Raw genomic sequence first — 27,999 nt, 5'->3', positions numbered from 1 at the left:
GCGCTTCCGGGGTCGAAGGGTGCGCGGGGTTGAAAGCGGGCCGCTCCGCCCCGTCCCCCTCCCAGACCAGCAGAGGCAGCAGCCGGAGCAGCCGCAGCCTGCGCCCTCTCCCGCCCGCCCGCCCGCCCGCCCTCCGCCGCCCTCCACCCGCCCCGGGGTCTCTTTCCCCCTTCCTCCTCCTCCTCCTCCACCCCCCCCTTCCTCCTCCGCCCGCCCGCGGGGCCCCCCTCGCCTTCCCGCCCGCCCCTATTGTTCCGCCCCCGGCCTCCCGCCCTTCCCATTCCCGCCCGCTCCCCTTTTCCCCTCAGTCGCCTCGCGCCTGCAGGTAAGCTTAAAAATTTCGCCTCCGCCCCTGGATATAGCTACTATTTACACTCTTGCCATCTTTCTTAGTGGGCTCCGGTTCTAGTCACGAGCCCCGGCCTCGCGTAGTTCCTTGTGAGCGCCTACCACCTCACTTTGCTTGGCGGCCATTCACGCGAGGCCCTGGCGCCGGCGCGGCCTAGTAGGCCTCGCGCTAGGCCTTCCCCCCCTCCCCCCGCCTTTTCCCGGTGGCGGCTGCGCAGGAGTCAAGGAGGCCGCGCGCGCGGTAGGGGGGGCGGTGGTGGATTTGTTGGTTGAGGGGGGTGGGGAGAGGCTATGGCCGGCTTGTTGGCTGGGCTGGTGAGCGCGGCTCCCCGCGGGGGTCAGGCGCTGGCGCAGCCACACGAGGAGGCGCTACTAGTCCGGCCCCTCCCCCTGCATCGCAGCGCCCCCCCCCGACCGAACCGTTTATTTTTATTCCCCTCTTTTCTAATCCAGGGAAAGGGGGGGGCTCTTTTTTTCTTAAGTGGAAAATGCTTGGATGACCGAGGGGAGGGGGGCTGCGGAGTGAAATAAAGGGTAGACGGTCTCCCAGTTACCGACTTACTCAGGACGTTCTCTCGGGGTAACGAATTTTGAAATTACAAAATGCCTGCCGCTTTAAACCCAGGCCGAGCTATTTATAGAGGAGTATTGGACTGCAGGATTAACAGCTGGATTGCTGGAATGGGGTACACATATATTGATCTAGTCAGGAGAGAAATGAGAGTTTTTTTTTTTTTTTGGTTACTCACATGGTTTGAAGTTTGAAGTGCATCTTTTGCGCTTTTCCTTAAGAAAAGGCTTCAAATAGGTTTTAAATTCTCTTGCCTTTTTGAATATGAATGGTGTTTGTTAAGAGCTTCCTTCCCATTGTAGGTGGGGTTAAGAAATTAAACTTTCAGATGCTTAACCACATCTTATAAAAAAAAAAGTAATTCTTTAGACCTAACTCTCTCCCTCCACCAAGCATTATTTTTCCATAAGTGAAAGTGTTGAATTCTGGGATTTTGCCAGCAATTAATTGTATTTTGAAAATAGGGAAACTATGGGCTTTGGGGATGCACTTACATAATCTCTTAGAATCACTTAAATTTTTGAGGTAGCTAGAGTACAGTTTGCTATACAGAATAGTATGGCAGCGAGTTAAAATATTTAGTATGTGGGCTTTGTGTTAGAGCAGAGTTAAAATGGTGATGGGTTTTGTGAAGAGGGAAAAGTAGCTGTAGAAGAGATTACTGATGGTTAGTTTTGGAGAGATGTATATTTAAAATGTCATTAGGTAAACTAATAACCTTTTAAAGCTTATCAGGATTAGGTGCTTAGGAGGTATCAAAGACAAAGACATATCCAAAAATAAATTCTCCGGTCGTTCTGAAAAAGATATGTTAGGTACCTTGTTTCATAGGATGAGTGGGGAAAAGACCATAGGGGGTAGTAAAGGCACTGTTACTGCTGTTGTTAAAAACAATTGACAATAAAATTTTAGCAGTACCAGTTCTGATTGTTTTCTTTGGAAGAAAATTTAAGGTTTAATAAGTAAAAATTGGTGATAAATGTTAATATACAGAAGCAAGGAAAATTTCTCAAATCTCAGTAATTATCAACTTGGATAGAGAGAGGCAATAGGAGGAAAGCACTATACTTTATCAACTTGGATCTAGAGAGGCAATAGGAAGAAAGGACTATACTTGATGTATTGAGTCACTTCCCAAAGGGGAATATTGAACCCCAGCTTGGAGGGTATCTCAGATAATGCCCTTTTCAGTGAGGTTGATCTAAATCTTTAAAAAATTCTTTGCTATCTGTCGATATTTGAAATTTGTGATGTGACATGTCAATTAGAAATTGCTAGAACATTTCTGATTGTTTTGGAGAGATTGGATACTTAAAATGTACTAAGAAAATTTACAGTTGTGAGCTTTCAACTTGTACTGCTACCCAACAGGGAAGGAAAGGGTCATTTGCCCTCACTGTGGTTGGTTGGTTTGAGGTATGCCCTCATGATTTCCAGGTGTTTGTGAATACTGTGTGAATCCTTTCGAGGCTCGTTGTGCTGAAGGACAACTGGTGCACGTTCAGCAGTTCTGTTAGAGTCATTGCCAGTTGAAGGAACCATCCTTATCCTGAGAGTCAGCGGAAACTCTATCATTAATGAGAGCAAACTGGAAAGTTGCCTTCTATACTCAGTAACAGAACCTGAGCTGTAAATGTTATGCAGCTGTGCTGGGTGTGTATGTACATCAAAAGACTGTCATTTAAGGAAAAGTGTCTAGTACAAAATGCTGGTAATGGTGAAAATAACTTTGGGAAATAATTCCTTTATTGTTTTTCTTCTCTGATTTTGACCATGTCTTTACAGTTTTTGGCTTTCACCCCCACCAGTGACCAAAGACTTGACCACTCAAAGTCCAGCTCCCCAGAACAGTGCTCAACATGGATACCGGTGTGATTGAAGGTGGATTAAATGTCACTCTCACCATCCGGCTACTTATGCATGGAAAGGTATGCACCAGCTTGTGAAAGTGGGTCATAGTAACTGGTAGGGGGAGGGGCCAGGGAGAGCAGACATGCATCTTAGAGCTCATCAGATTAGCACTGTGGGGCATCTGGCTTTCATACACTTTTCTAATGGAGTAGATGTGAGTGTAGTGGGAAAATGGACAGATCTTTACCAGGAATCTCTACTGAGTAGGAAAACTATAACTAGTGATTAGAGTCAAAGACTCTCTCATACCTGAATGTTAAAATTTTTCTCATCGGGGTTAGAAGTTGTGATAGGTATATTTCTTTTGCCCAACTTTAGGAAACTACAAGGGAAGAAGATATATTTGATACTCTAAAAAATAACTTATTAAACAGAGAATTTAATTGGTCTTACATCATTATTATTTTAAGGTTCTTTGTTAATTTCACTCAAATTGTGAGAAAAGGAAAAGAATAGGTTCTCTCAGTAAAACTTAAGATCTTTTTATTCTTTTGGTTGTAGTAATTAGCATAGAAGCAGTGGGTTAGCTAGACAGTTAATTCCTTTTGGTAATAATACTTTTGAGTTTTCTCATTGCAGGAAGTTGGCAGTATCATTGGAAAGGTAAGACAATTTCACTTCATCTCTAATTACTATGTAGTCATTCTGGGTTAAAATAGCAGTTGGAGCTCATGCTTCACTTTTCCTCTTACAGAAAGGAGAATCAGTTAAGAAGATGCGTGAGGAGGTAAGTTATGGAAGGTTTTGCAATTGTTAATTTGGGAAATGAAAAACCTTTCAAATGTGAATTCTGTGTGAGACGTTAGAGGAAGGAAGGTCTCCAGGGAAGCTGTATTTTTCTGGCTTGGATATTTGTAATGTATTCTGGGAAACGTAGTTCTGTCAAGTGTCAGGATACATACTGTATGTTAGAAGGGAGACACAGAACGGTTGTAATAATACTGACTTGCCTTTATCAGGATTGTATATGTAGGCAGGTTCTCTGTCTTAATTTATTAGGAGGAGCTATGTATCTTGGAAATACTTGGATTTTTTTTTTTTTTTTTTTGGTCTATTTAACCTTTCTTGGGCTGTTTCTTGTCCAGAGTGGTGCACGTATCAACATCTCAGAAGGGAATTGTCCTGAGAGAATTATCACTTTGGCTGGACCCACTAATGCCATCTTCAAAGCCTTTGCTATGATCATTGACAAACTGGAAGAGGTTTGTTGTTCTTCTCCCCATCCCTCATTCCTGTTTTTTAAGTGCATTCTGATAGCTTGTTGATTTTTTTTTTTTTTTTTTTTTTTGTTGGGGATTGATTGAGGGTACAAGAAACCAGGTTACACTGATTGCATTTGTTAGGTAAAGTCCCTCTTACAATCATGTTTACCCCCAAAAGGTGTGGCACACACCAAGGCCCCACCCCCCTCCCTCCTTCCCTCTCTCCGCTCTTCCTTTCTCTACCCCTCCCTCCTCCTTTCTGCTTGTTGATTTTTCTAAGGGCTTTTATTTATTCTTTTTTAATTTTTTTAAATTAAATCATAGCTGTGTACATTAATGCGATCATGGGGCACCATGCACTGGTTTTATATACAGTTTGAAATATTTTCATAAAACTGGTTAAGGGCTTTTCTTGAGATACATTCATCTTGGGCTAGTGTGCAATTATGCTTACTGTAACCTCAAATTCCTGGGCTGAAGCAATTCTCCTGCTTTAGCTTTCCAAGTAGTTGTGTGCTAGCACACCTGGCAAGGGAGTATTGTGCTGGCTAATCTCAAACTCCTGGGATCAAGGAGTCCTACTTCCGCCTCCCGAAGTGCTAGGATTGTAAATGTGAGCTGCTACACCCAGCCGTAATGATTTTTTAAATTTAGGGGCAGACTGGATCATAAAAAATCTGTAAATGGGTCCTTTCCTTCCGGCAGCATCCTCTCAAATTTGGCCATGTGCTATTAAAAAATGAGTCACTCAAATGAAAGCCAGGGACTCAATATACATAATTTCTGTGAAAAGCATCTTAAAAATTTTCTTGACCAACAATTTTGAAAGTATGCCATTGTTTTGGTAAACGTGGTTTACCATACTACTGACTTTGCCTAGCTCAATGTTCAGTGAACTTAATGTGCTTTTGTTTAGGGGCTCAGCTGAATACTAATGTGTTTCATGAATACAGATAATTGGCTAGTGCTGGCTGGATACCCTTATGTTAAAGACAAAGAAAATGAATCTGGCTGGGGGTGGTGGCTCATGCCTCTAATCCTAGCACTCTAGGAGGCTGAGGTAGGTGGATTGCCTAAACTCATAGGTTGGAGACCAGCCTGAGCGGTCTCCATGGGCGGCACCTATGGCTCAGTGAGCAGTGCGCCGGTCCTATATACCTAGGTTGGCAGGTTTGACTCTGGTCCTGGCCAAACTGCAACAAAAAAATAGCCAGATACAGCTACTCAGGAGGCTGAGGCAAGAGAATTGCTTACGCCCAAGAGCTGGAAGTTGCAATGGGCTGTGATGCCATGGTACTCTACCGAGGGCGACAAAAGGATGAAACTCTTGTGTCTTTGGGATTTTTTTTTTTTTTTTTGCAGTTTTTGGCCTGGAGCCGGGTTTGAACACGCCACCTCCAATATATGGCAGGTACCCTACTCGTTGAGCCACAGGTGCCACCCAGAGAGACTATGTCTCTTAAAAAAAAAAAAAAGAAAGAAAGAAAAAAAGGTTCGGCGCCTGTGGCTCAAGCTGCTAAGGCACCAGCCACATAAACCTGAGCTGGCAGGTTCGAATCCAGCCTGGGCCCGCCAAACAACTGACGGCTGCAACCAAAAAATAGCCAGGCGTTGTGGCGGGCACCTGTAGTCCCAGCTACTTGGGAGGCGGAGGCAGGAAAATCACTTCAGCCCAGGAGTTGGAGGTTGCTGTGAGCTATGATGCCATAGCACTCTACCCAGGGCGACAGCTTGAGGCTCTGTCTCAAAAAAAAGTGCAAGACTCCATCTCTGAAAAGAGCCAGGCGTTGTGGCCGGTGCCTGTAGTTCCAGCTACTCAGGAGGCTGAGGCAAGAGAGTTTCTTTCTTTTTTTTTTTTTTTTTTTTTAGAGACAGAGTCTCACTGTACCGCCCTCGGGTAGAGTGCCGTGGTGTCACACGGCTCACAGCAACCTCTAACTCCTGGGCTTCCGCGATTCTCTTGCCTCAGCCTCCCTAGTAGCTGGGACTACAGGCGCCCGCCACAACGCCCGGCTATTTTTTGTTGTTGTTGTTGTTGCAGTTTGACCGGGGCTGGGTTTGAACCCGCCACCCTCGGCAGATGGGGCCGGCGCCCTACTCGCTGAGCCACAGGCGCCGCCCAAGAGAGTTTCTTTCTTTTTTTTGAGGTTTTTGGCCGGGGCTGGGCCTGAACCCACCACCTCCGGCATATGGGGCCCTCACCCTACCCCTTTGAGACACAGGCGCTGCCCAAGAGAATTTCTTGAACCCAAGAGTTGGAGATTGCTGTGAGCTGTGATGCCATGGCACTGTACTGTGAGTGACTCTTGTCTCAAAAAAAAAAAAAAAAAAAGACCAACCTGGGCAATGTGGGGAGACACCCCCACCCCCCACCTCCCGAATCTCTTAAAAACAAAAGGAAAATAAAAAAGTTACTCTTGATGTAGACCTAGGTTATCAGAAGCAAAATAGCCATGCCAAGAGATTTTGGCCAGAAGGGAGATTTTTACCCCCACCAACCTTCAGAGGCTGAACAACCATTGTTCTAGGTCTTCTGTTAAGCCTCTCCTTTTTCTGGAGTAATGTGGCTAATTATGCAATTGATACCACAGAAGTGCTGCTTGGTTGGTAGTTGGTACTTATAGTGCCTGAAATCTTACCCTTGCCAAGATCAGAAATGTTACTTTTTCACTCAACCGTATTAATCCAAAATTTGTGGTTTAAAAAGCATTTAGAAATGCACTGTTTATTCTTCAAATAAGAAACATACCTTGATTTTAGAGGACTTATGCGTAAGCAGTTCCTGGATCTAGCTACTTACTGCATAGAGATTAGGTGAAGAAATGATGTTGAAGCTAAATCTTCAGAAGGCCCAACGTAACAAGATTAAAACCCTGGCTTTTGTATGTAACATTTTGTTGTGGGAAAGGCAGTAAATTTCATTTCAAATTTATAGGCATTTCGATGTGATTGGAGCAAGTACCCTGAGCTTCAGTTTCTGTGTGTATTTATTTTTTTAGAGACAGGGTCTTTGTTATCCAGGCTGGCATGCAGTGGCATGATTGTAACTCGCTGAAGCCTTGAACTCCTGGGCTTAAGGAATACTCCTCTCTCAGCTTCCTGAGAAACTAAGATTACAGAACTGGGCCACTGTAGCCATAGTGGTTTCATTATTTATACAGTGGTACTGTTACAAAAAATTAAAGCAAAGATACAGAGGATTATACTTAATCTTCCTGGTTTCTAACTTTGCAATCTTTTTTTAGGGCAGAACTTTGTTTTTTGTTTTGTTTTGTTTTTGAGATAGTGTCTCACTTTCCTGCCCCCGGTAGAGTGCTCTGGCGTCATAGCTCACAGCAACCTCAAACTCTTGGGCTCAAGTGAGTCTCTTGTCTCAGCCTCCCAAGTAGCTGGACTATAGGTGTCCTCCATTAACACCCAGGTATTTTTTGTTTCGGACACAAGGTCTCCTTGCTCAGGTTGTTCTCAAACCTGTGAGCCACAGTGCCGGCCAGAACTTACGGTTTAAATTGTATTATTTTTGTCTTAATGTTTGATGCCCTCTTTTTTTTTTTTTTTTTGGAGACAGCCTCAAGCTGTCGCCTTGGGTAGAGTGCCCTGACTTCACAGGTCACAGCAACCTCCAACTCCTGGGCTCAAGCGATTCTCCTGCCTCAGCCTCCCAAGTAGCTGGGACCACAGGCGCCTGCCATAACGCCCAGCTAGTTTTTGGTTGCAGTCGTCATTGTTGTTTGGCAGGCTCGGGCTGGATTTGAACCCACCAACTCAAGTGTATGTGGCTGGCGGCCTTAGCCGCTTAAGCCACAGGTGCCGAGCCGATGGAAAAAATTTTTATGGCTGGCCAATTCTGAGGAATTTCATGGTTTTTATCTGAATTCAATCAAAAACAGTTTGGGGGGAGGGGATACTTGAATTTTTGTCAATGGTGTGTTATGACCTGACATGTCCTTTTAATATCAAGGGCAAGTGGTTCTATTCCAGTTATGAATTTCCAGTGATCTTAAAGTTCTAGCGTTTTAACTATTTTTCTTTTTGTAGGACATCAGCAGCTCTATGACCAATAGCACAGCTGCCAGTAGACCTCCAGTTACCCTGAGGCTGGTGGTCCCTGCTAGTCAGTGTGGCTCTCTCATTGGAAAAGGTGGTTGCAAGATCAAGGAAATAAGAGAGGTTGGTGACTTTCATGCTCCTTTTAGAAATGCTAACTTAGGGCGGTGCCTGTCAGTGAGTAGGGTGGCGGCCCCATATACCAAGGGTGGCAGGTTCAAACCTGACCCCGGCCAAACTGTAGCAACAGCAACAAAATACCCGGGCATTGTGACAGGCGCCTGTAGTCCTAGCTACTCCAGAGGCTGAGGCAAGAGAATTACGTAAGCTCAAGAGCTGGAGGTTGCTGTGAGCTGTGATGTCACAGCACTCTACCGAGGGTGACAAAGTGAGTTCTGTCTCTTAAAAAAAAAAAAAAAAAAAAGCTGGGTGGCACCTGTGGCTCAAGGAGTAGGGCGCTGGTCCCATATGCCAGAGGTGGCGGGTTCAAACCCAGCCCCGGCCAAAAACTACAAAAAAAAAAAAAAGCTAACTTAATTTGTTTCTAATGTGGCCCGATTGGTGCTTTATGGCTGGGATAATTGAGCACTGGCTGAGAAGATTACAATTTGATTTTACTGGAGATAAAGACAGACTTTTAAAATACATAATTCATAGATTTTAATAAATCGGAACATGAGTTTGTTAGCCAGAATTTCCAGTTATTGCATGTAGTCAGTTTCCATTGTGGGGGGCACTTTGCATAGTTTGATAACTTTCTCATGAGGCTATGTAATTCTTTTTTTTCATAACTTAGATTACATTTGATATGTAATAGTAGCAATATGTTTTTTCACCAGACTCTAAATAGCAAAGAGAAAATGCGAATTATAGTTGTAATTCTATTCCTTTTCAATTATGGATGTTATTTTGAATTAAGAAATTTTTTTTTCTTTTTTTTGTTGAGATAGTCTAACTATGTTGCCCTCAGTAGAGTGCGTGGCATCACAGTTCACAGCAACCTCAAACTCTTCGGCTTAAGCGATTCTCTTGCCTTAGCCTCCCAAGTAGCTGGGACTATAGGCGCCCACAACAACACCCAGCTATTTTTGTTGCAGTTGTTTAGCTGGCCTGGGCCGGTTGAAACCACCACCTTTGTTGTATGCGGCTGGCGCTGTAACCACGGTGCTATGGGTGCTGAGCTGAATTATGAAAGTTTTTAACTGTATCTGAAGGTTGGTGAATTGGTGTTGGGATGAAACTTGAATGGCTCTTAGTTGAAGTTTTTGGGAGCCTATTTATTATACTTGCCATGTGAGCAGAGATCTTGATATTATAATTAGGATGTATTGGAAGCTGATGGAATGATGCGTAACATGTAGAATGAATGGGCCTGATAAAAATATTTGTTCAATACAAGAATGTTGAGTGATATTTGTGGGGTTTTTGATTGGCCCACAAAACTATCCTTTGCTGGAGAGGACCTTTTTTCCTAAGTACCCTTTTCTTCAGAACAGCTCAATTTTGTTATTCAGGCTTATTGTTTCAGTAATTAGTTAAACTCTTATTAAGCAGTATTACCTGAAATAAGGGAAGAGTGAGAAAGGATACCACTGGGCTTTAGAAACTCTAAAATTGCTGTTGGGAGGACAACTGAAAGAACATGAGCTGTTTTTTTCTGATTTTGAATTTCATTCTACCCCAAAGAGTACAGGGGCTCAAGTCCAGGTGGCAGGGGATATGCTACCCAACTCAACTGAGCGGGCCATCACTATTGCTGGCATTCCGCAATCCATCATTGAGTGTGTCAAACAGATCTGCGTGGTCATGTTGGAGGTAAGCCCTCAGGCTCATGCTGAAAATGTGGGGGAAGGGCAATTCTGGGGACAGAGGGACTGATCTATATTTAGTAAGACCAGAATTAGGTGAAGCTTGTTATGAGCCTCCAATGGGGGTAGGGAAAGAGGTTTTCTGAGTTCATATTTTCCTTCCCCTAGCTTTGACTTTTCTTATGGTCTATGAGCAAAAATAGAAACGGCTAAGCTGCAGTGTTCTTCTGGTTCACAGCAATTCTAGCAGAGTTGGGAGGGGAAGATGCACTACTTGGAGATGTGTTTGGGTTCCTGAGAAGTTAAGTTACTTTTTGTGTTACTATATTTTTGGGTACATGGACCTTTGACACATTTTTAAAATAAGTGATTTTAAGCTGAATATTCAAGATGAAAGTTAAGTAAAATAGAAAAATTTATCTATGATGATGTTTCTGGATGACTTATGAGGTCCTGATAACTTATTCAATTTTTAGAAATGACAGAATTAAGGGAAATTAAGCCTTTTTAGATTTGTGATATGGAGTTAGTTTGGTGAGAAAGGACAGTAGAATTTTCAAGTAGAGTTTAGAAAGTCTTGGGTATTTGAACCATTTAGAGGTATTGCCTGTGTTATCCTGGACAAAACATTTGAATATTTCTAATTTTGGCTTTGCTTCCTATTCAGGCCAAAATGTGAGATCCTAAAAATTACCAACTAAAGTGTACATGTGTATACATGGAGGTTTTCATCTTTATTCAGTTTATTTAAAAGTATGAAAATAGACCAGCTGCAGTGGTTTACACCTGTAATCTCAGCGCTTTGGAAGGCGAAGATGGGAGGATAGATAGAGGCCAAGAGTTTGAAACGAGCTTGGTTAACACACAGAGTATCTTTTAAAAATAGTGGCAATAGCCAGCTCATGTCTGTGGTCCTAGCTACTAAGGAGGATGAGCCAGGAGGTTGGAGGTTGCAGTGAGTTGTGATCATGGCATTGCGATCCTGTCTGGGTGACAAACCTGAGACACTTTCTCACACCACAAGAACAAAAATAGTGCCTGAAATCATTACAGAGTATCTACTTTAACAAAAGTCAAATTACTGCAAATATTGAGATTTGGTTTAACTGGGTAGGTGAGGGGATGGGAATATTTCAATTTTAATTTTAACTGATCTGTGTGAGCAAAAGCCACACAGCTGAAGCAGCTTTGAAACCTTATCTCTTTTTGTTTTTTTCCCCTCTGACTCTCTCCCAGTCCCCCCCGAAGGGCGTGACCATCCCGTACCGGCCCAAGCCGTCCAGTTCTCCAGTCATCTTTGCAGGTGGTCAGGTAAGAAAATTCTTACTGGTGGGCTTAGAATGAACAAAGGTTATATTTGAAATGTAAACTTTGCCAGCGGCACACCAAGCCACTCTGCATGCTTGCTGAAACCTGTACTCTCGCCATAGTTTGACCTGCTTTTAGTTTATTTTTTTGTACTTGAGAAAGCTATGAATGCCAAACCCTTGTTTAATTTTTAGCAGGCAATGGAAGTTTTGTAGGCACTCTGAAGAGGTAATTTATATGGTAATTTAAGGTGGGTTGGGTTAGAAAATGAAGAGTTAAATTGCCTTAGTGCCATGACACTTCTCCTTACCCCCACCCCATCCATTCTTTTTTGTGGGTGTGTTGATCTTTGGAGGTCTGAATAAAAGTAGCAGAGAGTTGGACCTCTGAAGGACATTCTGGATGGTGGTCTCAAAATTGGGGGGTGGTGGTCTTAAACTTGAGTGTCCTACAAACTTCCCCTTCCCTCTACCTCACCTCCCCTACTCCTACCCCATTCACTCCCAAACTCCAGTGTGTTGTTCCCTAGGCTCTTAACCTCATAAGCACTGGTTTGAACCCACATGGCATAATTGAAATCAGTTGGGGTAAGAGTTCAGAGTGCAAGAATAGAAGAGGGGAGTGTATTGGACTGTGGTGCTATGACCTTTGGTGTTAGAATGAAAACACCAAAGCACACCCCCACCTGCCTCCCACCCTGGCCTCTCCTTGCTCCTTCTTCATGAACCTCAACTCTTTGGCACATGGTATATTCTGAAGTTAGGTTTTTGTGACAAGAGAATTGGTTAGCATTATAGTAGTCTTTTGTTGGTTAGTATTTGAGGAATAAGTAGGTCAGCTTTTTAAATACGGTTGGCTGGTTGTGTCTGGTTTGGACTTCTATGGGTTCATCCAACCTTGGGTAGAAAATGTGTGGAGAAAGTATGGATGATTGTGTTTGGACTGAACATGTACAGATTTCTTCCCCCTTGTCATTCCCTAAACAACATAGTAAAACAACTAGCATAGCACTTAGATTGTGTTAGACATTGTGTAAGTTGAGATGATTTGAACTTTAAAACTATATGGGAGGATGTGCTTAGGTTGTATACAAATTCTAAACCTTTTTATGGAAAGGACTTGAGCGGCCGTGAATTTTGGTATCCGCGGTGGGTGGGGGTGGTCCTAGAACTAATCCCCCACAGATAAATCTAAGGGCAAATAGGGCCGACTATATCCAGACTCAGATTGAAATAGTAACTAAGATTTTGGTAGCTGACCTTTTACAAAGTGTTTTTATTCATCTAGTTCCATTTGATTTGATCTGGGAGCCACTTAGAAGGGAAGCATAATCTTGGAGTTCATCTCATTCACATTCTTCTGAATAGCCATAAAACAGAACTAGTTTTAGGAGGCTTAGTTTGTCATGTAGTTTTGGGAGCTTTCATAAGAAGTTAGTCATGTTACACTGTTACCTTGAGATGGTTTAGTGCCTTTTAGCATTAGCCTTGTACATACTTGTTTGGGCAAAGGGTCTCGGTCAGTATGGATAGTCAGGCAAGATAAGCAAAGTTCCAGAGTCAGTGTATCCAGGAGGGGTTAGTTAGCCTTAGGAGTTTTCCCTTAGGGAACTCTAGGTTCCTGCTCTTATGGATTCTCCCACTTCCATTTGGTATTATAAAGAGTACTGGGTGGCAGTGGTCCTCTCTAACTTAACATTCTTCCTTCACTTCCTTTTTTTCCCCTTCCCTATCCTTCCCCATCCATACCTCTTTGCTTCCCTAACCTCCCTCCCTCTTTATTCAGTTGACCACCCTCTGAAAGCTTGCAGCTTCTTCCATGAGTGGTCCTGTCGTGGATCATTCCTATGGGCCTTTTTAAATGGACCAGTTCATACAATGTCCACAGATGGACCTGTGTCTTTTGTTTCTTTGTGGCAAAGTGGGCTCTATAGGGGTTCAACTTAATCCTACACTGACCAGGAGCTGGCTGGCATCAGCTCTGTTGCCCCACCCTTTCACTCTTACTGAATATAGCCCTGTTCAGTGTGAAATCTGCCACTAGGTAACTTTTTTTTTTAATTCACTGATTGCAGCTCGTTTCAAATTGTGTTGTGAGCTCCTTTTTAAAGGAAAAAAATAAACAACCTTTTTTTGTGTGAATTTCATGCTGGTGACAAGGTGCCGGATTGACAGCCCTGGAGACTGAAATCCTCTATTTATCCACAGGACAGGTACAGCACAGGCAGCGACAGTGCGAGCTTTCCCCACACCACCCCGTCCATGTGCCTCAACCCTGACCTGGAGGGACCACCTCTAGAGGTGAGAGGGGATGTTCAGTCTCCAAGGCTCACTCAATCCTCTGCCTCAGCCGAGACTGCCAACACGCGGGGGGCCAGTGGCGCTGGTGATTTTTGTGCTGTGGACACCACCTGTCCACGGGGACCTGGACTGACCCCCCCCACCTCATTTCACACAGGCCGCGTAGCACACCAGATGGTAACACCAACTTTTTTTTTTTTTTTTTTTTTTAATTTTTTTTGTTCAACTCCTTTTCCCCCCTTTCCCATTCCTCTTACCCCATTTTCACCTTCCTCCCACCCCAACCTGGGTACACTTTTGGGGGTACTGGCCACTGTGATGTGAGGAGTTTCACATCCTGTTAACCAGAGACTCCTTCCTTCCCCTCCCCTTCCTGTTCCCTTTTCCTTTCCTCCTTGTTCCCCACCCCATTGCCCTGAAGACCCAACTCCCTTTTTGGGAGGTTATGGTGTGGGGGGAGGAGGGCACAGTGGGAGCTGCAAGTGCCTTTTATGGAGGGGAGGAGGGAGAAGACAGGACTTTAGAACACTTTTTTGTGTGCGTGTGTTCCTCTGGTCAGCTGCCTAGTGTTAGGGACCCAGTTAGTTTCCAGTATACTTAAGGTCTGTAGGTAGATACAGAGAAAAATCAGATAGGGAAGGAGAAATGTTTCAAAACATGCCATGTAGGTTTGTGCAGATACAAATCTTTCACATCACCATGATTGGTAGTAGGGTTGGGGCGGTGAGGGAAAAGACCATTATTACTCCTAGGGTAACTTATTTACAGGGAGGAAGAGTGGGGCTTGGTCAGTCGAGGCATTGCTTAATCTCACTTCCCATGTTTTCATTTGAGATGAAATGTTTTAACTTTGATTGCCTTTGGCTACCTTTATAGGGTCCCCTTAATAAGGTCAGATTCCATCTACTGCCTCAATCCCTGGCCTCCCCCTTCTCTAGTTCAACTCTGGCTTCCTGGCTAGTTGAAATCTGTCTTTTTCCCCCACTGGGTGGCTGTCCGTGATTGGTGTTTAATAGGAACTGTTTTCCTCCTTTTGTAGGCCTATACCATTCAAGGACAGTATGCCATTCCACAGCCAGATGTAAGTTTTGTTTTCACTTCTTGTTCTGAAAAGTTCCCTTTCCCATCCAAAATGGTCTGATTCCTTTCTCCCAAGTAGCCAGAAGTGAGCTGGGTCTTAAACATTTGGAATATTGTTTTCCTCACAAGGTGAACCCGTTATTTCATGCCTTAAATAATAAATCTTTAATTATAGAATATTAGTGCCTTGCTTGTCTTTTGGCATTTAAATTATGATTCAGATTACTAGCTTCTACTTTTCCCCATGTTTCAGATTACTCTGTCTGAAAGAAATGTCCCATGGTATATTGTCGTGTAATTTCAGGGCATAGTTTAAATTGAAAGTGGGCTGTGCTTCCTTGCATGAAATTCTCATTTTCATGGGGGGAGTGGGGGAGTTGGGTTTGCCCTTTGCCCTTGGGTATTTATCAATCTGGGGGTGACAATTTTAAAAGTATTTGGTGGGGAGGAGGGGGCTTATTTACATAGGGATAGGGCGCTGAAAATTTGGACTTTAACTCAAGAAACCTTTCTTGCCAATAAAAGCTCACATTTAAAAATGTTGGTATTTTTAGACTTTGAGGGCATTTCTTTCTGCATTTTCCTTTATCCTTACTAACTTTTTCAGGTGCTGAGCATTAGATTTGGGAAGTTGAGTTTGGCTTCTTGATTAGTGGTAGGAACCAGGAGAAGGGAAGTTAGATATGAAGGATTGTTTTATAACAGCCAGGACATTTTATATAGATGAAGAAAAATAGCTTTAGAAGTCAGTGGTGATAGTGGGACTAAACCGAGTTTGGTTTCTTCTTAAACTCTCTCCCTCCTTTGCAGTCTCCCTGCCCCCCTCATCTCCTTCCCTCTTCCCATTACTGATGAATCCTGCATGGTGTGTTTCCCCTAGCACCACTGCACAGTTTGTTTACGTAACCTGTCTGTGCTTATCCCTCGGGCAACTGTTGCAATGGCTGCAAACACCTTCATTAAATAGCCCACAAGGGGATGGTTCTTGGTCAGGTGCTATTGCTTGTCATTTTACATGCCCAAAATGTATTTGTTCTTTCATACTGACACTCTGTTTCTAACCCTTACTGTTCATAGTATGCCCATCCCCAGGATTGTGATGTAAGCCCCATCCCTACCTTCTGTTGTAGTTTGAGTAGTAGAATGAACTTCGGGGATCAGGACCTCTACATTTTCAAATTTGAATGTACTTACTTGAGCCTTGGCTGTGAACTCAACTAATGCCAGCCTTTCCTGTTTTCCTCCTTGCAGTTGACCAAGCTGCACCAGTTGGCAATGCAACAGTCTCATTTTCCCATGACGCATGGCAACACCGGATTCAGTGGTATGGATGCCTCAGTGTTTATTTTTGTAAGGTGTAGTGCAAGACAGAGGCCAGTCCCAAGGTCTCAGGTTGACACTGTTTAAAACAAACTTGGTTACCCAGCATCCTGCTGGTTTAAACTTGTCTGTCTACTATGGCTAAGCCCAAGGAGGTAATGTGTTTTGTTAACATGGTTTTCATTTGGGATCAGTTATTCTAAAAGAAAAAAATAGTCCCTGGAAGGTTTGGGGGTGAGGTCTGGGGATGCTTCTCAGGCAAAGGGTAGGCTGATATTTCTTTGAACCATCCTGACTGCTGCCCCCTTAATCTGATCAGCATCCCCTTTCTCTCCACTCTCTCCACCTTCTATTCACAGGCTTGGGTAGAGACCATCCATTTGTACCAAATTGTGTAGTGTTCTTTTGGTTTTTGTTTGTTTTGTTTCTTGGGCTTTTCTGTATAAGGAATAACTTGTCCGATAGGGTTAGGATGAGACCACCAAACTCATTTTCACTTGTATCTTAACAGGCATTGAATCCAGCTCTCCAGAGGTGAAAGGCTATTGGGGTAATGATTAAAAAAAAAAATCTGTAGTATTCTACTGTTATATTAATAAATTGGTGGGAGTCTTGTTTCACTGCCCATGAACCATACCAGCAACATTCACATGGCAGAGAGGAGCTGAGAGAGCAAAGGGGTGGGCCTGGTGCCCCCAACGGTCCCTTGATGGATCTGGCCAACCCCCTTCTAAATATATTGACCAGTAGTCACAGTTGAGCAGGATTAGGCTTAAGGGTTAGCAAACTGGCCTGGTTAAGTCCAGATGTTATAGATGGATATGAATATTTGCTGATGAGATGATTTTTTTTTTTCTTTTTCTTTGGAAAACAAAGCCAGAACAAATTATTGAGAAAAAGACAGGGAATGAATGTGGAGAATGAACTCCCCTCATCTGGCTGCCATTTCATTCTGTCTGACCTTCAAGTTTAGGAGGATAGGGGGTGGAGGGTGTTAATCTGATACAGGTATATTTAAAGAAACTGCATGTGTGCCAAAAGTCCATGGTACCCATTAACAGGCATGATATTGGCACTGGTGCCTAGTAAGCATCAGGTGAGACAAAATTGGAACACAACAACAGGAAATCATAAGCAGAAAAGGGGTAGAAATACAGAGGGACTTGTTTAGATTTGGTCCTCTTTGAAGATATCACACTCCCTTGCCCCTTGCTTCCATCCCCCTATCCCTAATAGACTGGGCTTTGCAGGAAATGGCATGAAATCATCTCTTCTGAATGTACAGAAGAATCTTTCCAGCATTATTTCTACACCCTTTTCCCCGTCTTTCCTGTTTGGAGGCTTCCAAGTTAGTGATGAATCCCAACAGCTAATGCTGGGTTTCCTGTTTATTTTCTTCTGTTAGTTTAATGTGCAATAGTGGGGTTTTGAATGCTGTGCATTGAACTTTCTTGCTTTCTTTCTGTCTTTTAGCAGGTTTGGATGCATCTGCTCAGACTACTTCTCATGAACTCACCATTCCAAATGATGTAAGTATAGTTAGTTGGGTTGCACGGGATGAAAATGAGAGAATTGGTTTTAAATACATGAAAGTCTTTTTAGCATTGTCCTGCGACTTAAAAGCTGTTGGAGAGGGCGGCGCCTGTGGCTCAGTCGGTAAAGCGCCGGCCCCATGTACCGAGGGTGGCGGGTTCAAACCCGGCCCCGGCCAAACTGCAACCAAAAAATAGCCGGGCGTTGTGGTGGGCGCCTGTAGTCCCAGCTACTCGGGAGGCTGAGGCAAGAGAATCATTTAAGCCCAGGAGTTGGAGGTTGCTGTGAGCTGTGTGAGGCCACGGCACTCTACCGAGGGCCATAAAGTGAGACTCTGTCTCTACAAAAAAAAAAAAAAAAAAAGCTTTTGGAGGAAAAATGGGAATTTGTAGACATGAAGATAATACTATTTTTATGAAAGTACATTTTTAAAGTACATAGAATTATACAAGCTTGATAAAGTTGATAAGATGGTACTATGTGTAAGTACATAATATTAGAGGCACTATGAGGCAGAAATAATATTTTTGTAACAAATAGAAATTTCCATTTGCTTTTGTTTCTTGTAGAACGTGAAGCTCTATCCTTAAAGATAGGGTGCAGTGTTTTTTCTTTCCTTTTTTTTAAGACACAGTCTCACTTAGTAGCATGCCATGGCATCTTAGTGCACGGCAACCTCAAACTCTTAGGTTCAAGTGATCCTCTTGTCTCAGCCTCCTAAGTAGCTGGGACTACAGGTGCTTGCCACAACGCCCAGCTGTTTTTCAGAGACGGGGGTCTCACTCTTTCTCAGGCTGGTCTTGAACCTGTAGGCTCTAGCAATCCACCTGCCTCAGCCTCCCAAGTGCTGGGATTATAGGTATGAGCCTATGCCTGGCAGTGCAGTGGTTCTTGAACATTAGATGCGTGCTAAGATGATAGTCACTAACCACATGTGGCTATTTAAATTGAGATTAATAAACTTAGTTCCTAAGTCTCACTTGCCACAGTACCGGTATTCAGTAACCATGTATTACAGTTTACAGTACTGGATAGTGCAAATACAGACCAATGTTTTTACCTTTTCCCAAGGCAAAAAGCATTAGAAATACGCCAGAATTCTTGTTAGTATATAGTATGATGCTAATTGTGACAGGATGAGTTTAGGCATCTTTGCTGCATGAAACTGAGTGTACTTTTAGGTCTGTTTTCATTCCAGCATATCCGAGAAGGTTTGGCTCTGGTTTATTTTGTTTTGGGAATTAATATTCCAAGGACAAATAATGGAGAGCCAATACTTTTACTTAGGAGTTAATAGTGGTCAGATAGAAGAATGGGTTTAAACAAGATAGAGGGCTGGGATGGAATTCTTACACCTAGCCATGCAACTTTTGATTAATTTGGGGTGCCTTGTTTTTCCTCCCTTAAGTTGATTGGCTGCATCATCGGGCGTCAGGGCGCCAAAATCAACGAGATCCGTCAGATGTCTGGGGCGCAGATCAAAATTGCGAACCCAGTGGAAGGATCTACTGACAGGCAGGTTACCATCACTGGATCTGCTGCCAGCATTAGCCTGGCTCAATATCTAATCAATGTCAGGTAAGGTTTTTCTTCTTTTCGTCTTATTACTGCCAAAATAGTAATGTGTATTTTGGGGAAAGCTGTAGTATATATTTGAGATTCTTGGGGGGATGGGTATGAAATGGCCCAACAAATTTTATATAGTCTAGTTCTTTATTCCATCTTTAATTTAGAAGAAAAAATAACCAGATTGCAGTAAGTTTTCAGAGCAGACACATAGACTATAGACTATTTGCATTTGACTTAATGATTTGGGTAGCAGAAAGGATGATGTATATCTTCATTAGTTATGACAGTCTTTTTTTTTTTTTTGTGTGTGTGTGTGGTTTTTGGCCGGGGATAGGTTTGAACCCGCCACCTCCGGCATATGGGACCGGCGCCCTACTCCTTGAGCCACAGGCGCCGCCTAGTTATGACAGTCTTATTGCTAGAGTACCCATACAAACAGACAAAGCCAGATATGTGTCTGTCTTATTCTACATGTCATACAGACCACTGTTTCTTTCACTGATTTGATCTGAGTCCAAAGCACAATTTTAACAATTAAGGATAATGGAGTAATGTGATAGCAGACACATTTCTTGGAGGCAGGCATTAACCCTTTATCTGAAAATCCCATTTTTCTCAAATTGCAATTTGGGAAATTGCAGTAATTCCATTGTTCAGAGCTTATGAGAAAGGGAGAAACACAAGTATTGGGATGATTCAGAAATGCCAAATTTATGTCTCATTCCCACCCCAGTCTCCTTTCTTAACGACTTTCTGAGGTTTTATTTTGCTTATTCATACCTAGCTAATGTTACATTGTTAATTGTAGAACAGTGTTCACAAGCAAATGGGCATCCTACAGGGCATTTACATTTCTTACATTCTGAGTTCACACCCTTTAATTGCTAACTGAAATTTTAAGCCAGTGAGTAAGGCACTTCCTAAAGGACCTAGTGCTATCCCTTATGGAGAGTGTTGTGTAGCTGTCATTTACCTCTCATAAACATTTGGACTCTTTGGCATAGAAATTTTATGTGAGTTCTTGAATCTAGTGCAGGGGGAAAGGATTCATTAGGTAGAAATCTGTACTGACTATATATCTATCCCATGGTTTTTTAAAAGCCTTAGTTAAGGAGATACCAATTCCTCAGTAATGGTTCTGACTTCTTCCCTGAAGTCTTCAGGACTTGAGATACTCTTTAAATAGAAAAGACATTCTAGGGCAGCGCCTGTGGCTCAGTGAGTAGGGCGCCGACCCCATATACCGAGGGTGGCGGGTTCAAACCTGGCCCCGGCCAAACTGCAACAAAAAAATAGCCGGGTATTGTGGCGGATGCCTGTAGTCCCAGCTACTGGGGAGGCTGAGGCGAGAGAATCACCTAAGCCTGGGAGCTAGAGGTTGCTGTGAGCTGTGATGCTACAGCACTCTACCGAGGGCGATAAACTGAGACTCTGTCTCTACAAAAAAAAAAAAACAAGAAGAAGAAGAAAAGACATTGTAGAGCTTTCATCCTTTTAAAACCTCAAATCCTTAATGTTTGGAATGAAATGGTAGTAAGCTTTTGCTCAGGCTATTTTGTTTTCTTGTTTTGGTATTGGAAAAGAGTTTTTTTTTTAAAGACAGACTTTCACTTTGTCGCCCTCAGTAGAGTGCTGTGCCATCACAGCTCACAGCAATCTCCGGCTCTTGGGCTTAGGCAATTCACTTGCTTCAGTCTCCTAAGTAGCTGGGACTACGGGCGCCCGCCGCACACAACGCCTAGCTTTTTTTTTTGCAGTTTGGCTGGGGCCAGGTTTGAACCTGCTACCCTCAGTGTATGGGGCTGGCACCCTACTCACTGAGCCATGGTGCACTGGTGTCATAGCTCACAGCAAACTCAACCTTGGGCACAAGCAGTCCTCTTGCCTCAGCCTCCCAGAATGCTAGGATTACAGGTGTGAGCCACTGGTGCCTGGCCTAGAAGGGAGTTTTTAAATGGCAGGGATCCTGTTCTTGAAAGCTGGAGTATTATCAGTGTTTAAATTATGACTTCCTGCTTGACTGGTCCCTGCACTAGATCAGTGGCTGTGTTGTAAGGAAGCAGAACTTGTCTGCTCTAAAGTTGGTGATTTCAGGATCATTCTTACTGAATGTCTTTTTTTTAGATAGTCTTCACTCTTTCACCCTAGGTAGAGTGCTGTGGCATTGTAGCTCCAGCAACCTTGTGCTAGTGTAAAATACTCTTGCTTCAGGCTTCCAAATAGCTGGGACTACAGGCATTCACCGGTGAATGCCAGTAGTAGAGCCAAGGTCTTGCTCAGGCTAGTCTGGAACTCTTGAGTGAGTAATCTACTCATCTTAGCCTCCCAGAGAGCCAGGATGACAGGCGTGAGCCACCACACCTGGCTTTTTTTGAATATCTTAGCTGTTCAGGATCATCTTATTTTTATGAAACTATATAAGCCATGGATTGAGGTCTTCCTCGTCTTGGCCTAGTTTGAATGTAGAAATCAAAGTGGTTTTTTTTTTTGTTGCTAATTTTTAAATACTAGGCAAGAAGGCTTTTTCTGCTTTGATTGACGGATTCTGAGCAGTTCTACTGTGTCACTTGAGTTTTTGTGGTGGCAATCTTTTCCTTCTTAACAGTTCTCTCTCCTTCATAGATTGCAACTGTCCCTGGACATAGGTAAACAAAATAGCTTGTTACAGGGAGCCTTGCTGCCCTACAAGACTTAGACTTCTGGGTCAATTATTGAGACCAAACTTCAGATGTCTGCAGTTCTCATGTAGACAAGTAGAGGCTTTGGAAGATAAAGATCCTTACTGTTTCTTGACTCTTACTTTAGTAGTAGAGATAGCATTATTTTTTGATTTTTAAATGTAACTATGTAGGTAGTACTTGAGTTTCTCTCTTTCAATTTTGAAAGGTACACATGAAGTATCATCAATAAAAACATTAGTCTCCCTCGGTAGAGTGCCATAGTATCATAGCTCATAGCAACCTTGGACTCATGGGCTCAATCGATCCTCTTGCCTCGGTTTTCATTTTTAGTAGAGACAGGATCTCACTCTTGCTCAGGCTGCCCTCCTGAGTATGTGGGCTACAGGTGCCCGCCGCAATACCTGACTATTTCTGTTTTTGGTAGAGGCAGGGCCTAGCTTTGCTCAGGCTGGTCTGAAGCATTCACACCCGTTTTGGCCTCCCAGAGTGCTAGGATTACAGGCATGAGCCACTACACTCAGCTCCTAATTGTTTTTTTTTTGGAGGCAGAGTCTCACTTTGTCACCCCCGGTGGTAGAGTGCTGTGGCGTCATAGCTCACAGGAACCTCAAACCCTTGGGCTCAAGCGATTCTCTTACCTCAGCCTCATGAGTAGCTGGGACTATAGGGACTCAGCACAATGCCTGGGTATTTTTAGAGGCAGGGTCCCACTCTATCTCAGGCTAGTCTGTAACTCAGACAATCTGCCACCTTGGCCTCCTAGAGTGCTGGCATTAAACGCGTGAGCCACCTCGCCTGGCCCCTAATTCTTATCTACGTATCTGTTCTTCGCATTTTTCATTGAAAATGATGCATCCTTTGAAATTTGAAATTAGTGACCTACTTTGGACTCGTGCTCTTTTCATCCTAATACTGGTTCCTTTGTTGTGGAAAATGTAAGCAGATGTTAATGTTAACTATAGGGGGAATTTTTGAAAAACATTTTGCTAATTATGCCAGACACAGTGGCTTGTGCCTGTAATCCTAGCACTTTGGGAGGCTTAGATAGGAATTAAGGACCAGCCTGGTTAACAGCAAGACCTTGTCTCTAAAAGAGAAATTTTAAAACTTAACCAGGCATGGTAGCGTAGTGTGCTCAGGAGTTAGAGACCAGCCTGAGCAAGAGCAAAACTCTGTCTTCACAAAAAAACAGAAAAATTAACTGGGTGTTGTAGCATGCACATGTAGTTCTAGCTACTTGGGGGGCTGAAGCAGGCATATCACTTGAGGTCTAGGAGTTTGAGGTTATAGTGGGTTGTGTTGACACGACTGCCCTCCAACCCAGGCAAAAGAGTGAGACCGTGTCTACCAAAAAAACCCTGCTCATTAACATTAAAAACTTCACAAGTAATTTCTGGATAATTAATTTTCTATTAGAATGGGAAGTAAGTTGATGTTTGATTGGAGGAGGAAACATTTATGTCCTCATTTTCTACCTAAAATCATTCCTTTGACATCTGGGTTGGGTCAATGTGTCATATACATGGAAATACATGGCTCTGTGTGATTTCTCAGTCAACTTTTTCTTAGTGGTAGTTTTAAATAGAATTGTGCAGTGGTAGGTGGCAAAGTAAACAATTTAGAGGGTGGGACATAGGCTAAAAGAGAAACAGCTTTTCATAAGTTGATATTAGGTCTTTCTAATTGGCAATTGAATCACTGATAAAATTGAAGCGGTTTTTGTCCTGTACTTTTTCCCTTTTGTGGTCTTCCCGTCCACCCACCCTTTTTTTTTTGTTCCTTTTTTCCTCTGTTACAGTTTAGAAAACGCTAAACCCTCCTCCCAGGCAGCCTCCGTCACGATCCCTGATCACCTCAGCATCAACCTCTCTCAACCCTCCACCCCTTCTTCTTCTTCTTCCTCCTCCACCACCACCCCCTCGCTCGCCACAGCGGGGACCTCCGACGCACCCTCCAGCCTCCCCAACCCTCTTCCGACCGCCCCTTGTGTCTCCAGTCTGCTTGGCATGAAACCCATCCCTCTCCTGGCTCTAAATGTTGTGTCTGCTGCTAAGGGTACCGGGGCTTCAGCTACCACCACCACCACCTCTGCAGTGCCATGTGTAACTAACAAACTGAAAGGCGAGAAACAGAGATTCTCCCCCTACTGATGGCATATATTGAGGCACTTCCTCAAGTGTTTTTGATTCATTTTGTTTTCCTTTGTTAACATTGGTGAGAACGAAACTATTGTGAGCTTGTGAATGTTTCCTTTTTACTACTTGGGATAAATGGGGGGTGGGGGTGGTAACCCTGATTTAGGTTTAGTCCATTTCATCTGAGTGCCTGTTTCAGAGTCTGACTTGTTGAATTCTTATCTACAGCCACAGTTCTTGCTCTTCTTTCTCGATGTTATCTTATTTTTTGTAGCTTTATTCTGCCTTGCAATATAACAATGTGTTAGGCTCTGTGTTACTGAATAAAAGTTTCTCCGTTAACCCATTTTTTAAAAAAAATATTATTTAATGATTAAGCTATATCAGCAGGCTTTCTTGGCCAGATATGTGTTTCTAGCTGTAATAAAGTTGCCACAGTAAGAACTTCAGTTCACCGTGTGCTGTGAAGGGTAAAGGGGTGGGAGCTTGTGGCTTATGTCTACTCAATTAGGAAGTCTGTACAACTGACTTGGACCTTTTTGTATCCCAGGTTAATTTTATAATCCATCAATATTCCCACAAAGAGATACAGGCCTGTAACAGTTAAGGTCTTGGGGTCTTTTCATAATTGACAAAAAGCTTCATTAGTGAAGAGTCATTTATCTGATTCACTGATTCCTTACCCTGCCAATAGCAGCAGGTAATGGGGGTGTCCATCCCAGACTACTTACTGTGTCCTCAGGTGAATGATTACTGTGAGATCTATTCCAAGGCGTACATATAAAGAACGTATTTCTTCACCAAAATGGGGGGTGGGTGGAACGTGGATAAATCTGTGCATTTTTCTGATCTAGCATTACCCCCTCTTTTCTGTGACAATAGGTAAATCTTACAAAACCAACCTGTGACATTGCCCATAATTTTTTTTTTTTTTTTTTTTTTAGACAGTCTCAAGCTGTCACCCTGGGTAGAGTGCTGTGGCATCATAGCCCACAACAACCTCCAGCTCTTGGGCTCAAGCTGTCCTCTTGCCTTAGTTGTGTTGTTTTTTTTTTTGTTTTGTTTTTTTTTTTTTTGTGAGATAGTCTCACTATGTTGCCCTCGGTAGAGTGCTATGGCATCACAGCAACCTCAAACTCCTGGGCTTAAGTGATTCTCTTGCCTCAGCCTCCCAGGTAGCTGGGACTACAGGCGCCCGCCACAATGCCTGGCTATTTTTAGAGATGGGGGTCTCAGTCTTGCTCAGGCTGGTCTTCAACCTGTGAGCTCAGGGCAGTCCACCTGCCTCGGCCTCCTAGAGTGTTAGAATTACAGGTGTCTCTTTACCTGTTTTCTAAGACAGAGTCTCAGTCTTACCCTGGGTCATGTCATGGTATCATAGCTCAGAGCAACCTCAAACTCGTGGGCTCAAAATGTTCCTTTTGCTTCAGCCTCCCAAGTACCTGTGGCTACAGGCATGTGCTACCATACCCGGCTTGTTTTTTCTATTTTTAGTAGGCTGGTCTTGAACTCCTGAGCTTAAACAATGCACTCATTTCAGCCACTCAGATTACTAGGATTACAGGTGTGAGCAGCTATGCCTGGCCAGTTCTTCACTTTTTTCATATTCTCTGTCCTATCCTTCTTTTTCTTTACCTAAACCATTATTCAGTAGGAAATTAAATGCTTAGATTTGGAAGGAACTTTATGGATCAATTAATCTGTAACTCATTGATCCCCTCTCTTAACAAATAATAAGTAGACCTAAAAAAATTAAAATTTTTAGATCATGTGAGTGACTAGCCAGGACTAACAATTTGTGCTTTTACTCAGTTGTACTAACCTCCCCAAAGCCCTGTTCATTTTATTACCATCAAATGGGCACTGGTCCCTTTCATGAAAGAGTCCTAAGTGTTACAATGGCAGAAGGCCTCTGACATTCCTTATAATCTACCAGAGTACACCTTGCCATCGTCCCAAAAAATAAAGTGTTCTAAGGTATTAAAAGAACTCAACTGTAGAAGTTTTTCTGTAATAATTTTATTTATTCATTTTTTATTTTTATTTTTTTGCAGTTTTTGGCCAGGGCTGGGTTGAACCTGCCACCTCCGGCATATGGGGCCGGTGCCCTACCCCTTTGAGCCATAGGCACTGCCCTTCTCTAATAATTTTTCCTCCCATCCTATGGGAGGTGTTTTAAGAAAACAATTGTTCTTGTTAAAAAAAAAAAAAAACAACAAAAAACTGTTCAGAACCTCAAATTCCTGGGCTCAAGCGATCCACCTTCCCAAGTAAGTGGGACTATAGGTGCCCACCATGACACTCAGCTAGTTTTTCTATTTTTTAGTAGAGACAGGTCTAGCTCTTGCTTAGGCTGGTCTCCAATCTGAGCTCAAGTGATATTTCCATCTCTCTGTTTCAGAGTGCTAGGATTATAGGTGAGAGCTGCCATACCTGGCCTGTTCATGGGTATTTCAGTATATTATCTCATTCTCTGATGTTACTGCAGCTCTTCCAACCCAGATTGGGCCTATGAATTAGTGTAACCTGCCTGGGAGTCTGCAAAAAGTTTGCTTTGTTGTCTAGGTAGGTGTGGTCTTACTAGTTCAACTCTCATTTGGTAGGTTCCTTCTGTAGTTGAGATTTTATCATGCTGATAAAGTCTCCTTCCAGGGGCCTAATTTTCCTATATCTGCTTGTTGATGGAAAGCCTCTTAACCTAATCTGTATTCTGTTATGGAAGGGTTGCTGGGAAAGAATCCAGAGATTTGAAATAACTACCATCACCACCTCCAAAGGTCCATGCTGTTAAGTTTTTTAAAAGGTTAATTAGAGCTCCCCCATGTGGTCCTTCTTTGGTCCCTAACAATGTTTCTGGTTGGGTTTTCCCTTCTTTCCTGACATTCCATATTCCCCATCCCTGTAAATCCCCACTCAAACTCGGTATAAGTTCTGGACACCTCTTTATGAACTCTTCTGTAGGGCCAGAGTAACAGCATTCTAGCTTGCATGAACTTTACCTAGTATAGTTCCTTTCTTACATGTTGATTTCTCACTGAACCCTTTAATTCAGGGTCTATTGTTTCCCTTTCCTATTTCAAGGTTGGCAGGAATCCATTCCCTAAAAGAACTAACTAAAAGTTAAGTTTCTTCATGCTGAGGTAGAGAAATCATTTCTGATTTAAAAAATAAACGTAGTTTGCAGTTGGAGGACTCTTCAATTTCCTAGCCCTTGGTTTTCTTCTGGACAGCTTATGGCTTTGCATTGTTGTGGAGTGTATACAGATGATCATGCTTTTTTGAACCAGATGCCCAAAATAGGTTTTGTTCGTTTTTCTTTATGAAATAACTTTCTGAACTGAAACTGACTGTACATTTGGTTCTTAACATGTATTCAAAATGGGAGGTAGGTTTTTCTGGCTACCTAGTATTAATGTTAGTGAATCATAGCGAATCCTAAATACCTTTCCCTCCAAGCCCAAAATTGGATTCCAGGCCCTCAGATGACCTATTTGAAGCAAGGGCGTTACAGCTACATTTGGGTGAAGGATTAGGCTTGATGGGAAGACCAGATTTCGGAGGTTTTAGAGTAAGTTTAGAGGTTAGGCGTAGGTGGGCCCTGAAAATACTAACTTTGAGTTCTTGTTTCTGTGTTACAGGCTTTCCTCGGAGACGGGTGGCATGGGGAGCAGCTAGAACAATGCAGATTCATCCATTATCCCTTTCTGCTGTTCACCACCACCCATGATCCATCTGTGTAGTTTCTGAACAGTCAGCGATTCCAGGTTTTAAATAGTTTGTAAATTTTCAGTTTCTACACACTTTATCATCCACTCGTGATTTTTTAATTAAAGCGTTTTAATTCCTTTCTCTGTTCAGCTGTTAATGCTGAGATCCATCCATATTTAGTTTTATAAGCTTCTCCCTTTTTTTTTTTTTGGGTTTTTTTTTTTTTTTTGGCTCATGAATTTTTCTGTTTGTCATGGAAATGTAAGAGTGGAGTATTAATACATTTCAGTTTAGTTCTGTAATGTCAGGAATTTTTCAAAAAAAATTAAAAGATGGACTGGAGCTTTTTCTTTGTGAATAGAAACTGGATGCCACAGTGATTCACGTGGGTTTTATTCCTCTTGTGTTGCAGTTATTTTTTGTACCTTTTATCCCTCAAACTACCCTGCTTGGGTTTTGAATAGAAGCCTTTATTCCA

General features: G+C 42.9%; 1 protein-coding gene across 34 annotated transcripts; it reads left to right on the top strand.

The window, feature by feature from the left end:
• The first annotated feature begins 4 nt into the window (after positions 1-4).
• On the top strand, positions 5-27,901 carry PCBP2 (poly(rC) binding protein 2). Of its 34 annotated transcripts, none has more exons than XM_053554427.1 (15): positions 5-325; positions 2,705-2,847; positions 3,410-3,433; positions 3,525-3,557; positions 3,916-4,032; positions 8,071-8,202; positions 9,766-9,894; positions 11,124-11,198; positions 13,403-13,495; positions 14,535-14,576; positions 15,827-15,899; positions 16,407-16,445; positions 17,372-17,424; positions 18,837-19,006; positions 27,452-27,901. In XM_053554427.1, exons 2-15 carry the CDS (start codon positions 2,779-2,781, stop codon positions 27,486-27,488), a joined length of 1,086 nt encoding a protein of 361 aa, XP_053410402.1. In that variant the 5' UTR covers positions 5-325; positions 2,705-2,778; the 3' UTR covers positions 27,489-27,901. The 34 variants fall into 34 exon arrangements, with proteins under 34 accessions (XP_053410402.1, XP_053410401.1, XP_053410400.1 ...); XM_053554426.1 differs by having other exon boundaries at positions 17,369-17,424; XM_053554425.1 differs by having other exon boundaries at positions 11,112-11,198.
• Positions 27,902-27,999: the final 98 nt, after the last annotated feature.

This window comes from Nycticebus coucang, chromosome 12 (genome assembly GCF_027406575.1).
Source record: "Nycticebus coucang isolate mNycCou1 chromosome 12, mNycCou1.pri, whole genome shotgun sequence".
In the NCBI taxonomy this organism is placed as follows: domain Eukaryota; kingdom Metazoa; phylum Chordata; class Mammalia; order Primates; family Lorisidae; genus Nycticebus; species Nycticebus coucang.
The sequence above is the reverse complement of the archived record's forward strand: the minus strand, read 5'-3'. Positions and strand labels throughout refer to the sequence as shown.